The sequence below is a fragment of the Falco biarmicus genome, chromosome 9 (genome assembly GCF_023638135.1).
Source record: "Falco biarmicus isolate bFalBia1 chromosome 9, bFalBia1.pri, whole genome shotgun sequence".
NCBI lineage: Eukaryota > Metazoa > Chordata > Aves > Falconiformes > Falconidae > Falco > Falco biarmicus.
In genome coordinates, this window is record NC_079296.1 from 5,306,523 (window position 1) to 5,319,714 (window position 13,192).

The window sequence follows — 13,192 nt, forward strand, 5'->3', positions numbered from 1 at the left end:
ACTGCCACCACACGACCCTGTCTGGCACTGTGATGTCTCCTCACAGCTGGTGGCGAGAGGGGCGCAGTGCTGAGGTAGGATAAAATACAAACGAGATGCTTCTTGAATGCAGAAGCAGGCTGGAGGGGGAAGGGGAAGAGCAGCCACGAGCAGGGGCTGGATCTCTTCCCTGGCAGAGAGACAGGCCCAGGGGAGCCCGAGAGCCCCGAACAAGCGGTGCGCTGTTCGGTAAACGAGGATCTGCTTCAGGCCAAAGGCAAGAGGCAAAAGGCAAAGCAAAACGTCTCGCCAAGCGCGCCCCGGTGCATGCCCGTGGAGGGCTGTGCTGCGGGGCTTGCGGTGCTGCTTTCTGCTGACTCACGGTCTCCGAACCCCGCACGAAGGCACAGGGTGCCCCGTGTCAAGGGTGACCTTGTGCTCGGACAACCTCCATCCCGGAGGAAGGGGAAGGAAGCGGAGGAGCGATCAATCCCCCAAACCACAGCCCGGGGGGAGATGGAGGGAGTGACATTCAGCTGAGCCAGAATTAGCAGCAGATCTGTGGAGGGACCCCATTTCCACCCTATTAATAATTCATCCCAGCTCTGCCTTTACCTGCTCATAAACAGCAAACAGCTTGTTAGCGAGGATGGTTTTCTCCCCTTTTGCTGTCTCTGCCCTAATAAGAGCCCCTTGCAGATGGCTGGGGGGAGGGAGGCAGTAAGGGAAGGACACACGAGTGAACAAACCACCCCACAAGCCCACCCTGAGCTTCCCACCCCATCCCTGCAAGTCTCCCTGACCCAGAGCCCGCTGCCTCCCAGCCGGAGCTGCCCTTCCCCTGCAGAGACTAAGCCGCAAAATCACTCCTCACTGAAGCCCAGGTGCCCTGCCAGAACCTCCCTACACAGGGCCATTTACAACCCCTCTTTGGAGGGTTACCACGAGGAGGAGAGCGGTGCCCACAGGGTGTGCGGGCAGGGGGTTGCTGGAGCATCCCGAGCACCTGAGCAGCTCTCGGGCAGCAGCCACACAGGCAGCCCCTGGGAAAACTGTGTCTTCCGCCATATGAGACAGCTTCTGGACTATCTAAAAATATATAGAGCTTGACCAAAGTGGTATTAAAAAAGAAAAATAAATGTAGAAGAAGATATAGCATCTTGAAGAAAGCCATTAAGATTTCATTATGAAAAGGTGCACTTTGCCATCAGAGCACCACTGACATCTCCACAACCCGACCGACACGGCAGTGCTGGCCCCGTCGGGGACCCCTCCCCACACACCGACAGGCATCCCGAAACAGCACAGAGCCACCCCTGACACATCTGCTGGGTCTGAGCCCCAGCTGTGCTGCGGGGAAACCCTGTCTGGGCACCAGGGGACGGGTCAGTAGCGCAAGAGGAGCAGATGCTGAGCAGGCAGCCCCACACATCCCCCCACGGCTCCCCGCATCCCCCCACATCCCCAGTGGCATCGGGCAAGGAGGGCACCAACCTTCCCCTTGGCTGGGGGGGGTGGCTGGTGCAGGGCTGTTTGGCTTGAGAGGGGCCTTGTATTTCTCCTCAATTACCTCCGTGCTCCCAGCCAACCCTGCCAGTGAGTTGTGCCACTTGCCAGCTGTTGGAAATAATCGCTGTAAATTAATTACGCTTGTTTCACCCCTCTGATCCCTCCCAGCCCATGAATAGAGTGAAAATTAATTGTCAGAGAGTATTTCTAGTTCTCTGGGAGTCCCATCCTGGCCACTGGCAGGGTATGGTTTATGCCCTGAAGCATGAGATTTAATTACCCACAAATGTTATTTTTGATCATAAAACCACCTTGTCTTTTCATAAATCCAGATAGAGCAGTTGAACCCTCAGGTCAGAAGCAGCAAGAGTGAAAATACCCCATAATGATGTTAGGACAAGCCTGTGTCCTCTCCTGGGTAAATGCAGTTCTGCTTGGGAAAGAGCATCATGTCCCAGAACAATTACTGGAAGAAAACCCAAGGAAGTTTCCCAGGCACCCGTCGCTCAGGGTGGCCCTCCTCAAAAATGTGTGTTGTAGAAAATAGATTTAACTCTGTATCAGTGGGGAGGACAAAGGTGGTTGTCACCAGACCTGGGTCGGGGACGGCATCTTCCCCACTTGGCGCATTATTTCCCGGTGCTAAATCGTGGTGCTGACAGGCACCGGAGCGAGCCTGCAGCCTGGCCAGGATGAGGACAGGGACAGATCCCTGGGAAGCCCCGGCAGAGCCAGGGAAGCTGGAGCAGGGGATGGAGGTGAAGCAAAGCCCCACAACTCAATCCCACCGTGAATCAAGGGAATTTGGCTGAGCATAAAGCAGCAGGAAAGCAAACGCACCGGGACAGTTGTTTCAGCTTTATCCTGCAACCCAGTGAGCAAATGGATCTCTCTTCAGTCCTTCCCTGGCAGGCAGGTTGCTGAGGGAAGGGGAGGCTGCCGGGCACACACGGTGGCACCGGTCCCCGACATGGACATTGGTGGGGCCGGAGGGCTCAGGTGCACACAAGGATTTTGGTGATGCAGTTGTTTGCAGGATCTGAAAGAAATTTGATGGCAACTTAAGGACTTCGCTGCCGTGTGAGGCAATGCAGGGACTTTGTGAGCCCCATCAGCTAATCTGTCCATGGGAAACCAAAGGCAGCATCATAGGTGCCCTGGGAGAAGCAGAAGGGCCTTGGGATGCACCCAAGAGCACCTTAAGCATCACAGCTGGACGAGGTGGGTGCTGAGGAGGGGATTGTCCCCTCCTGTGTGGGGGTGGAGGTTCAGACTGAGGTTTCGCTGGCCACAAACCCTCCTGAGAAGGAGGGAAGGACATTTCTGTGCCATCGCCCACCCCACTGAAATCAATCCAGCATCGCTCGACTCGCGGGCCAGCAAAACCCTGAATTATTGTGCCACTCGGAAAAACTGGATGAAAACCTATAGCTGAAAGGGGCAGCACCATCCAAACCCTCCTCATCCATAGCCCCCCCACCCCCGCCGTGGCGGCAGGTGCCGGCTGCTGCTAATGGCCCCACGAGGGACAGCCTTCAGTGGCACCAGATCTTCTCCTCTCTGCTCCAGGAGCCTGGTCACTAAGCAGATCACTCATTTCAGAGTCTGCAGGAAGCTCCTCCTCATGTTGAGAGCCAGACCTGGCTCTTCAGGTGCTTTAGGCCGTGGAGGGGGCGATGAAACAGCTCCTGGTCCCAACCATCATCAGCACAGGGAAGCCTGGAGATACCCAAAGTCTGAGAGCTCTCTGGTTGGGTTTGAGAGGGGGAAAGAAACACTACAGAAGGAAAGACCCAAGAGAAACCCACCAACAGGATAGATCTTTGTGCCAAAGAAATGCAATTAACCTTTTTCCTCTTTGATAAAAATCTTCCCATAAAAAAAAATAAAATCAAGGGGTACCCCACTACCCCCAGCTAAAAAAATACAAATTTTGGATTTCCAAAACTAGTCCAAGTTGATGAGACCTTGTCATTACTCTTATTAGGAGACTGCAATTAGAAACTAGTTGGTCTCAGGGTGACCTAGGGTTAGCAGAGACCTTGGCTTAAACAACACAATTCCAGCAGGCAGGAGAGACCCCTGAAAGCAAAGCAACAGCGGGGGCATCCCCTGGGCCAAGGCACCATTGAACAAATCACACCAGGTTATGAGCGCTGTGAGGAGCATCCTTGCCTGAGCAGTACAACCTTCACATCACCTGCTGATTTTTCCATGCTGAAATCTTGCAGGGCTTTTTTTCCCCTTTAAAATGATCATTATTTTTATTATTTTTCTTCACTGTGCAGCTAGTGGCTGCGCTTGCTTTCCAGCTTCCCTTTGGCATGGACATCTCCTAAAAGCTGCAGTTTTGTTTTTGCGCAGCTTTCACCATTCACAACAGATGTATAGTTTGTTTAAAAAATTCAACAGCTTAATGATTAATCAAGTAATTTCACCTACAAAAATATATAATTTTATGCTACGAGGCTTAAAAATGGCATCATTTGCCAGGAAAAAAAAAAGCAAAACAACTTTGTGCGCTCATTAAGAGCCCTAGAAACCAGCTGGGCTCTGTAAAACCAGGGCCCTTTATTGTGGCTGTTTTCCCCCCATTTTCCCCCCTCCCCAGCAACGTGGAAACAGCTTTGCTGCAGCATCCTGGATTTCTATCATCACACCTTGCTAGACCAATATCTTGTTTCCTAAGAAATCCTCCTGACGAGCGGGACTTGCTGTCACCTTCAGGAAGCCCCTTCTGCAGCATTTCTGCCCAGGCACCGAGGGGGCAGGACCCAGGGGCTGGCACTGCAGTCACCGGGACCAGGACATACGTCCACCTCGAGCATGGACCCGTGTGAACCTCATGAGGTTCAACAACGCCAAGTGCAAGGTCCTGCACCTGAGCTGGGGCAATCCCTGCTATGAACACAGCCTGGGGGTGAAGGAGTGAGAGCAGCCCTGAGAAGAGGGGCTTGGGGGTGGATGAAGAGCTGGACATCAGCCGGGAACATGTGCTGGCAGCCCAGAAAGCCAACGGTACCCTGGGCTGCATCACCAGCAGCGTGGCCAGCAGAGCGAGGGGGGTGATCCTCCCCCTCTGTTCTGCTCTGGTGAGACCCCCCTCTGCAGCGCAGCATCCAGCTTTAGGGTCCCCAGCACAGGGTAGACACCAGCGTGTTGGAGCAGATCCAGAGGAGGCCACAGGAATGATCGGGGGGGGGGGGGGGCGGCGGGGGGACTGGAACACCCTCCCCCTGCTGTGGGGAGGGACTGAGAGGGTTGGGGTTGTTCAGCCTGGGGAAGAGAAAGCTCTGGGGCGACCTTACAGCACTTAAAGGGGGCTTGTTGGAAAGATGGGGACAGACAGTTGAGTACAGCCTGTTGCGATAGGGGCAATGGTTTTAAACTAAAAGAGGGTAGATTCAGATTTGGTAGAAGGAAGAAAATCTTTACCATGAAGTGAAACCCTGGTACAGGTTGCCCAGAGAGGTGGTAGATGCCCCATCCCTGGAAACATTCAAGGTCAGGCTGGACGGGGCTCCGAGCAGCCTGATCCAGTGGAAGGTGTCCCTGCTCGCTGCAGGGGACTGGACTGGGTGACTTCTAAATGTCCCTTCCAAGCCAAACCACTCTATGTTTTGCCCCGTGGAGGCACAATCTTGCTACGATGCCATTTGTGAGGACAAGTTGTCTTTAACGAGGCTCTGGCGATTTGTCCCTGGGGATTTGCCCCTTGGGGCTGTGCCGGGGCTAAGCAAGGTTACAGTGCTCTTAGGTGCACCCTCAAGAAATGAGCAGCCAGAAGAGCATGCTGGAGAGCCAGAAACCTGCAACATCTAGTTGCTGTGAGGACACTCACGACTGATTTAATAGCGTGAGACTCAAAGTGAACTGGTTTATTTTAAGCTCACCGAGACCAAGTTTGCCTGGCTAATGCATTCTGACTTTTAGATTGAAGACGTAAATATCTTGAGACTTTGGACAGATTCTTTGGAGGACGCACGGCTTGGAGGAGGAAACCAGATTCAAAAATAATACCTGGAATTATTCCAAGAGCACTATAACTGATCTTACCAGGACCAACGGAGCAGCCAAAGTATGGCCATCTGTTTCCGCTCCCCCCTGCCCTCCTGGCTGACTTCAAACCACCCCACCAGCAGAAAATGCCTTGAGCATCCCGTGGAGGAAGGACAATTCAATAAACCTAAAACCAAAAAGGAACACTTCATTTTAGCAGAGGAAGCCGTAGTGATGTGACTCACTTTGGTGGCTTTTGAGGCTCTTCCCCACCTTTCAGCACTGTCACTTAGAGGTTATTTTTGTGTTTGTCCTGTTACAACCACGCAGCTCTTGAGGTGTGTGCCGCTCCGGAGCACCAGGGTGGTTAAAGACATCTTTGGGCTTGCTGCCTGCTGAGCTGAGCACGCTTACAGGTTGGGATGCATAGAAGCCATCAGGGATCGTGCATCTCCGTTCCCTGATCTCTGGGAAGAGCATATGGCAGACAGGCAGAGTCCTGGCTCCGCTCCCCGGTGCTCCTGCCCCACCAGGGCCCCTGCCAGGGATATGCCTGGCCAGCCCTGTCCCTCCAGACAGGGCACTGGGGGGCGGATCATGTTTGTCAGACCCAGTTGCTTCCTTCACTGCCCCTGGGAAGCCTGTCCCACCGCCCACCCTGGTCACCCTTCACTGCTCTGGGTAAATGCTTTCTTATTGTAGTTTGGTCACAGAGTAACCTTGTGTAACTTGGCCACTGCTTAAGGAAGTCTCCAAAGAAAGCCTTGACAGGAGCATCATCCATAAGACCCAAAGGTGAAGCTGGCCACTGTGGCCCACAAATACTCAGTGGAGATTCATCTCACACCAGCTCAAGGGCTTTGGCCGCCTCGATGGCTGTCGCACGCAGGCAAGGAAGCCACATGGCAAGAGCACTCTTGCCAGGACAGCTCTGTTCACGCAGACTGCTGCTCACACAGAGCCATGCCGAGCAGCAGGGCTCCCCAGGGGTTTACTGGGGAGCTTTCTGCTGCCATCTCAAGCCCACTCCCCACCTAAGCCCCCCAAAACGCTGCACTGCGGCACCCTTCTTCAGACAAGAGGTGAAAACGGACCTCCAGGATGGTCTTTTTGGGAGCATCCTATTAAGCCATCTGTATGACCACATTGGCAGTGAGACCATACTGCAACGCAATATGTTGCCTCAGCACAAGAAGCACACTCAGAGCCCCCAGCACTTCAGCTGATGGGGATTTTTCTTCCTTTTCCATCAGCCACCACTGTAAAGCTGTGCTAAGAGGCAGCTACATCCCCCAGCAGGAAGCTGTGTCTCATTAGCAGAGGTAAACAATTCCTCTGAACGTGACGAGTCAGGAGAGCATATTAAATATGTCAGTGTCTTAGGGGTTTTTTAATCCCTGCTCCGGAACAGCGTGCCGCAGCAGGAGAGTACCCCCCCAGCACGGCTCAGCCCCAGCACACCCCAGCTGGCATCTTCCTTTGCTCAAGGCATCTCCCCGCCTTTGGGAGGGCAGTAGGGTGCACCTGGGCAGGTGCCCTCAACATCAACCACCTGAGCAAGCCTCAGCACTCCATTTATTTCCCTTGCTCAACTGGCACAGCTGCAAACAAGTGGAAAAAACCCCCAACTATCCAGCCATTTGCTTTTAAAACATCCGTTCAGCATCCTCCCTGCTTTGGGGCTGGGCAGCGCGCCGGAGCTCAGTGGCTCCGGTTGCAGCCCTTCCTCCCAGCGCACACGGAGATGGCAAAAACCACACGTTGCTCAAGTTAAGGCTGTAACAAGAGGAGCAAATCCCAGCACGGCACTGGTGGCTTTACCGGCAGGCAGTGTGTCCGAGAGCAAGACAATGCTGAAAATAGTATGAGTTTTGCCTTGTTTTATCAACTGGCTTCTGCTGCTTTCCCTGGCAGCCACATGCACGCACACACACCCCCAGTGCATGCTTTATTTACAGGAGTCCCCTTTTCTTCCCCAAGGATGCTGCTGCATCCCCTGCAAAGGAGTCTGATGCTCACATACAGATCAGCTGCTCGCTATTTCGTTTTATCCCCGCTGCTGGCGGAGCAGCCTCCTGCCTTATTTACAGCGTGCTACTCACGCGGCTCAGGAGACAGAATTATTTATGTGCTCCTGAGCTTTTCTAGGCTCCTCGGTGCTGTGGCCTCTGCTCCCTGGGCGCATAATTGTGCACATTCAGTGCCTGTCTCGGAGCAGCAGGGAGGCACCAACGGCCCATTTTACAGACACAGAGTGAAGAAGCTCCAAGTAGTTCCCAAGGCTTTTCGCTGTCCAGCCAAAGATGGCAAAGCCCAGATTTTCCACAGGGCCTCATGTTACACAGCAGTTTCCGTGCTCAAAGCCCAGTCCCACTTTGTACCAAAGAGCACCCATTTGTACAAGCCAGATCCTCTCCTCTGCTTTGCTCACGGTATACACAGGGCACCCTAAAAGCAGGTACAAGCACTGACACTCCAACAGTTTCCCAGGCCAAAACAGGCCCATGGCACAGGATCCGTCCCCAGTGCCACGGACACAGGAGCAGCCTCTTCCCACGCTTCCCTGCACTTGCAGTGGGGCTCTCCCAGCCCTGGGATGCAACCAGGCTGTGCAGACCCCAGCCCTGCACCTCACTTGTTTTGAGCCCCCAGGTACCAGCATCGGCTCCCTGTGACAGGGGACCAGCAGCCCCCCGCACCCTGGTGCTGCAGGAGGTCCCCAGGGCCGGGCAGGAGCGCGCTGCCCCCCCATGCACAGCACCTTCCCACAGGCTCCCCACCACACACAAAGCATTCGCAAACCAAACCACGAAACCTGGCTCTGCCTTACCTTACAAGTCCGCTGTGCTCAGGAGGGCCAGACCTCACACCCAGCAGGATCCTCACCTCCAGCCATCAGCTCTGAGCAGCTCCAGCTGCTTTATCACCTCCTCCTCCTCTGCCAGGTGCCTTTGCCTCCCTTACGAGGGTCCCACTGCAGCAGAGCCCACTTGTCTTACCAGTCCTTCTCCCTCCCTGATCCTCTGGATTTTGAGTCCAAGAGGGAGGCAGAGTGACAGCAGAGATGCTTCATATGCAAAAACAGATTTGCAGTGTGTTGCAGAGGTTTTTTTGCAGACAGTACCCATTATAACGCAGCCAGCCCCACATCAACCCCAAGGCAGGTCTGACCCACATGCTCACGGAGGCAGGGACTGCAGGGCAAGTAACAATGGGCTTTAACACACATCTGGATGAGCAATAGACCCATGTGGCACAGCTAACCCTGATGCCCACCTCCAAAACTTCAACATTTGGTGTGTGACCTTGATGATATTTCCTTAGTGCAGTTCAGCACAGGTGGATGCCTGCCTGTGTCCCTGCAAAACATGCAGGCTTGGCCATGCTTTGTCATTTGTGGGCAAAATGGGACAGCTGGACCTTTTCCCTCATTGCCTAGGCCTGCAGGTGACAAGTGACATAGCACTGGATGTTGTGGCCTGGATGGGATGAGCCATCCTTCCCACCATCATCCCCATGGGTGGATGAGGACCAGTGCACCTCCTGCCTGAAGCTGGGGAAGGCAGCATGGCTTGGGAAGCACCTGTCCCCGCAGGCAGCAGGGCTGCCAGGCACAGCTACCTAATTCAGTTTCTGCAAAGACATTACCTGACGTTCCCTTCTATTTGCCACGGGCTAAGGGTGCCTGGACAAGCAGCAAGCGGCAGGGGGGGTGGGGGTGGGGGGGTGGTTAGGCTGCAGGAGTCCCAGATCCCTTCTAGGTGCTGGCGGGTGAGCACAGAGACACCCCGTTCCCTTCCCGAGCCCCTGTCAGCTCAGCCCCCGGTCAGTGTGGGTAGGCTGAGCAGTGGCCATCTCACCGGACTGAGCGGGTGCATCCTGAGCGTACCCGCTCTGCGTGGCCCCAAGGCCAGGATGCTGTCCTGGGAACAGCAGAGACACAGGGAGCACAACTCTCTGCTCGCTTTGGTACAGGCCAGTCCTGTCCCTGCTCGGAGCTGGGAAATTGGGTTTCCCTCCTCTAGCCCTGCTCAGAGGTACTGGAGAGACAGTGTGTCCCCAGGCCATTTGGCATCAGGAGCCACGAGAGGCATGGATGTGCTTTGGGGATTTTAGCCATTTGGTTCTTGCAAGGGAGAGGGGAGAATGCAGCTTTCCGTAGGCTTGTAACGTGGCCAAACTTGAGCGGAGTTCTCCAAGACCGTCTCAGGGAAAGCGCTTTCTATGAAAATTGCCCCCATGCCAAACTGAAACGCCCTTTCCCAAAGGGCCTTTCAAAGGAAAGAGCACGGCCGTTCTTGTAGCAAAGGCAAAGCCACATCTTTCTGTCTGAAATTCATGCTCAGAAACAGCACCATCCAGAGCCAGACCCCTGGCGTACTCCAGTTCAGCACAGCAGTTCATGTTTGATGCAAGCAGCTAAACCCAGGACCCAGTAATGGTGTGAGTTTGGCCGCATGCCTGCGACGCCCATGCGATGCCCAGGTGTTACCTTCTTCTCTTGTGACCGTTGTTGTTGTTCCAGGAGAACCCGTACCTGTGCAGCGATGAGTGCGACGCCTCCAACCCGGACCTGGCCCACCCACCAAAACTCATGTTTGACAGCGAGGACGAAGGGCTGGCCACGTACTGGCAGAGCGTGACGTGGCGCCGGTACCCAGAGCCGCTGCTGGCCAACATCACGCTGTCCTGGAACAAGAGCATCGAGCTGACGGACGACATCGTGATAACCTTCGAGTATGGCCGACCCACCATCATGATGCTGGAGAAGTCACTGGACAATGGGAGGACTTGGCACCCGTACCAGTATTATGCAGATGACTGCATGGAGGCCTTCAGCATGCCAGCACGGAGGGTCCGGGACCTCTCCACCACCAGTGCCAACAGGGTCCTCTGCACGGAGGAGTATTCCCGCTGGGCGGGCTCCAAAAAAGAGAAGACCGTCCGGTTTGAGGTGAGGGACCGCTTTGCCATCTTTGCTGGCCCTGACCTGAAGAACATGGACAACTTGTACACCCGGCTGGAGAGTGCCAAAGGGCTCAAGGACTTCTTCACCGTCACCGACCTGCGGATGAGACTGCTGAGACCAGCCCTGGGGGGCACCTACGTGCAGAGGGAGAACTTGTACAAGTACTTCTATGCTGTCTCCAACATTGAAGTCACCGGCAGGTAACGGCCACTGTATTTCTTTGGGTATCTCTTCTCGGAGGGATGCGAAGAGGGTTACTGCTAGAAAACTAAGCTGTCAGCGCTTCTGTCGACCAATAAGGTTACCCGTGGTTTCCCTCTGAAATCCCCTTTCTCCCCAGGCAGGTTAGTGCTGGTAATAAATCAGATGTGTCCTTGCAGGGAATGGCTGGGGCACCTCCAAGGCCGTGTCTGAGAGCAGGGCTGTGTTCCCCCGAAGCCGGCGTGGGGGAAGCTGGGACACGGCTTTGGGGGGATGGTGGGGGTCTGCGTTCCCTCTGAGACCCCGTCCCCAGCTGCGCAAACACGGCCAGCCTCTGCCCAGCAATTGCAGGGGCAATGCTAGTGGATCCAGGGGGAGGTGAGGGATGAGGCTCGCCCCGCTGAACTCCGGCTCACGGCCAGTGCTGGCAGGACAGGTCATCCCAAGTCAATCCTGCGTTCCCAGATCAGCCCTGGCTCTGGCAGATGAAGTTTGGGGTGACGGTAAACCCCCCCGACAGATCTGAGGCAGGGGAAGGCAGGAGGGGGGGTTGTTTCTCCTGGGTTTTGTTTTTCATTTCTCTGTACGATGCCATATGTTACGTTATGACATCAGCTGAAAAAGCAAAGTAAGGTGGAAAAATGCCGAGATGGCTAATTTCCCATCCAGCTCGTGGATTCAGCTTGTGTGAGACTTACAGGCAAGAGGGGAAAAATCTTCCCATCACCCACCTCGTGCTAACAAGAATCACCACAGTGACAGAGGAGCTGTTTGTATCGGTTCCAAACTGTTTGCTTCTGAGACTTGCAAGCAGAAATGTTTTGCAGGTGCCACCGAGGCTGGCTTTGAATGGGCTCCAAGGGGAAGGAAGATGCAGCGTGGGGTGGGAGAGCCGTGGGGGCAGGCAGGAGGCGGCGGTGACGGCAGCAGCAGGCAGAGGGGCTAGGGCTCTCCCACCGGGTGGGCATGAGCCACCGTGGCTCTCAGCTGGGCTGGCAGCACATCAGGGTGCCCACCATTGGGACTGTTCAGGGAAGAGCCCTGGGGAGCTCGGGCACACAGGCAGAGGTGTGGGAGAGCACCTCCACACCCATCTGCAAGCGCCCAGGTCTCGGTGCAATGTGCTTCTGCATGAATGTGTGCGGAGAGACATGTTACATCTGCCCGTAAGAAGTATTGCCGGGGTACTAAATACCCACTGTCCTCAAATGGCTCGGGATGGGGTGAAATAGCAAAGTGAAGAGGGTGGAAGGGAGGGAAAGCTGGCAAAGGCGAGGGAAAAGGCAGGCACATTGCCTTCCCCTCCACCCCAACCACAGGCAGTCCTGCCCCTGCTCTGTCTGCCGCAGCCCCACTGCCTGCAGGGACGCTGGACGTTACTGACAGCAGCGGCCACACCACGGGGATCGATTCCCAGCCAGAGCCCCCGCTGACCGGGGCGACTGGCAGGAAGGGCTGGAGCTGGTGTACGAATTTATCCAGGCTGCTTAGGCTCTGTAACGGGGACACAGAGTTTTCAGCTCAGAAAGTGGTAAATTAGGATTAAATGTTGGATGTCGATGCTTCTGCAATGGCCTTTGGCTCCCAGGCATGGAGGTAACCGTGCAGATAACCGAGGACTCGTTACTGCACCTGCAGCAGCTTCAGCATACCTGATGCTTTAAGATACGTGTTAAAATATTCTTGGTGTGTTGTGAATGCCTCCCTCCTCAGAGCCCTTTGCCTTTTCTGCCTGCCTTAGGCAGGATATGTTGCTTCAGGACTTTTGACTTCAGGCTATGCTGGTGGGATCCTCCACAAGCGAGCACCTTGCTGGCTGTCAGCTCTCTTCCTCCCCCCACCAGCTTTTGAACTCACTGGCCAAATGTAATACTATTTAATAGCAGCAGAGACTGTTTCAAGAGATAAAATCCCTACAGACTTTGTGAAAAGAGGCAACTAGGGCAAGAGAGGAAAACCTTTTCAAACACCCCTGGGAGGGGGATGGCACAAGCTCTAAGAGACATCCGAGACTCCACAGCTGCCTGCACCCTAAAGACAGCGCTGGCGAGGGAGGGCTGGGCTGTGGACGGTGGAAGCTGCAATGCTGCTTTTTTGCTGGGGCCAGAATGAGACTGGTTGGGGGTTGTTGGCTAATTGCTGGCGGGCTCACCCCGGAGCTGGCGTGCTGCCGGCGCGGACGCCTGCCCACGGCTGCTGCAGAGCAGCGGCTCCTGCTGTCTCTGCTCCCCTCTTGGCTCTGTTCGCCATGAGCTGCCTGATGCAGCAGGGCCTCCTCCGAGAGGGCTTTTCCCAGCCCAAACTCCAAGCCCCAAGCTACAGCAAGACCCAGCTGTGCGCTGCTCCGCTCTCCCCGACCAGCCCCGCTTGCTGGGCTGGTCCCTAGGAGAGGGGGAAACTCATCCTGGACAGGGAAGAAGTCGATGCCTGTCCTGTGCTGATTTTTCCAGCTCCGATGGGCACAGGGCAGGGAATGACGACTGGTTGAGGGGCTGCGGATAAGTGGTGTACAAGGCGGAGAAGCTTCATATGAAT

General features: G+C 55.1%; 1 protein-coding gene across 4 annotated transcripts in view; it reads left to right on the forward strand.

Moving 5' to 3' along the window:
- Positions 1-13,192, forward strand: part of NTNG2 (netrin G2) — a 51,820-nt gene that overhangs the window by 13,703 nt on the left and 24,925 nt on the right. For all 4 annotated transcript variants that reach the window (XM_056350796.1, XM_056350798.1, XM_056350797.1 and 1 more), the window contains exon 3: positions 10,013-10,656. In XM_056350796.1, coding sequence (XP_056206771.1) covers positions 10,013-10,656 — 644 coding nt within the window. The remainder of the gene's footprint in view (positions 1-10,012; positions 10,657-13,192) is intronic.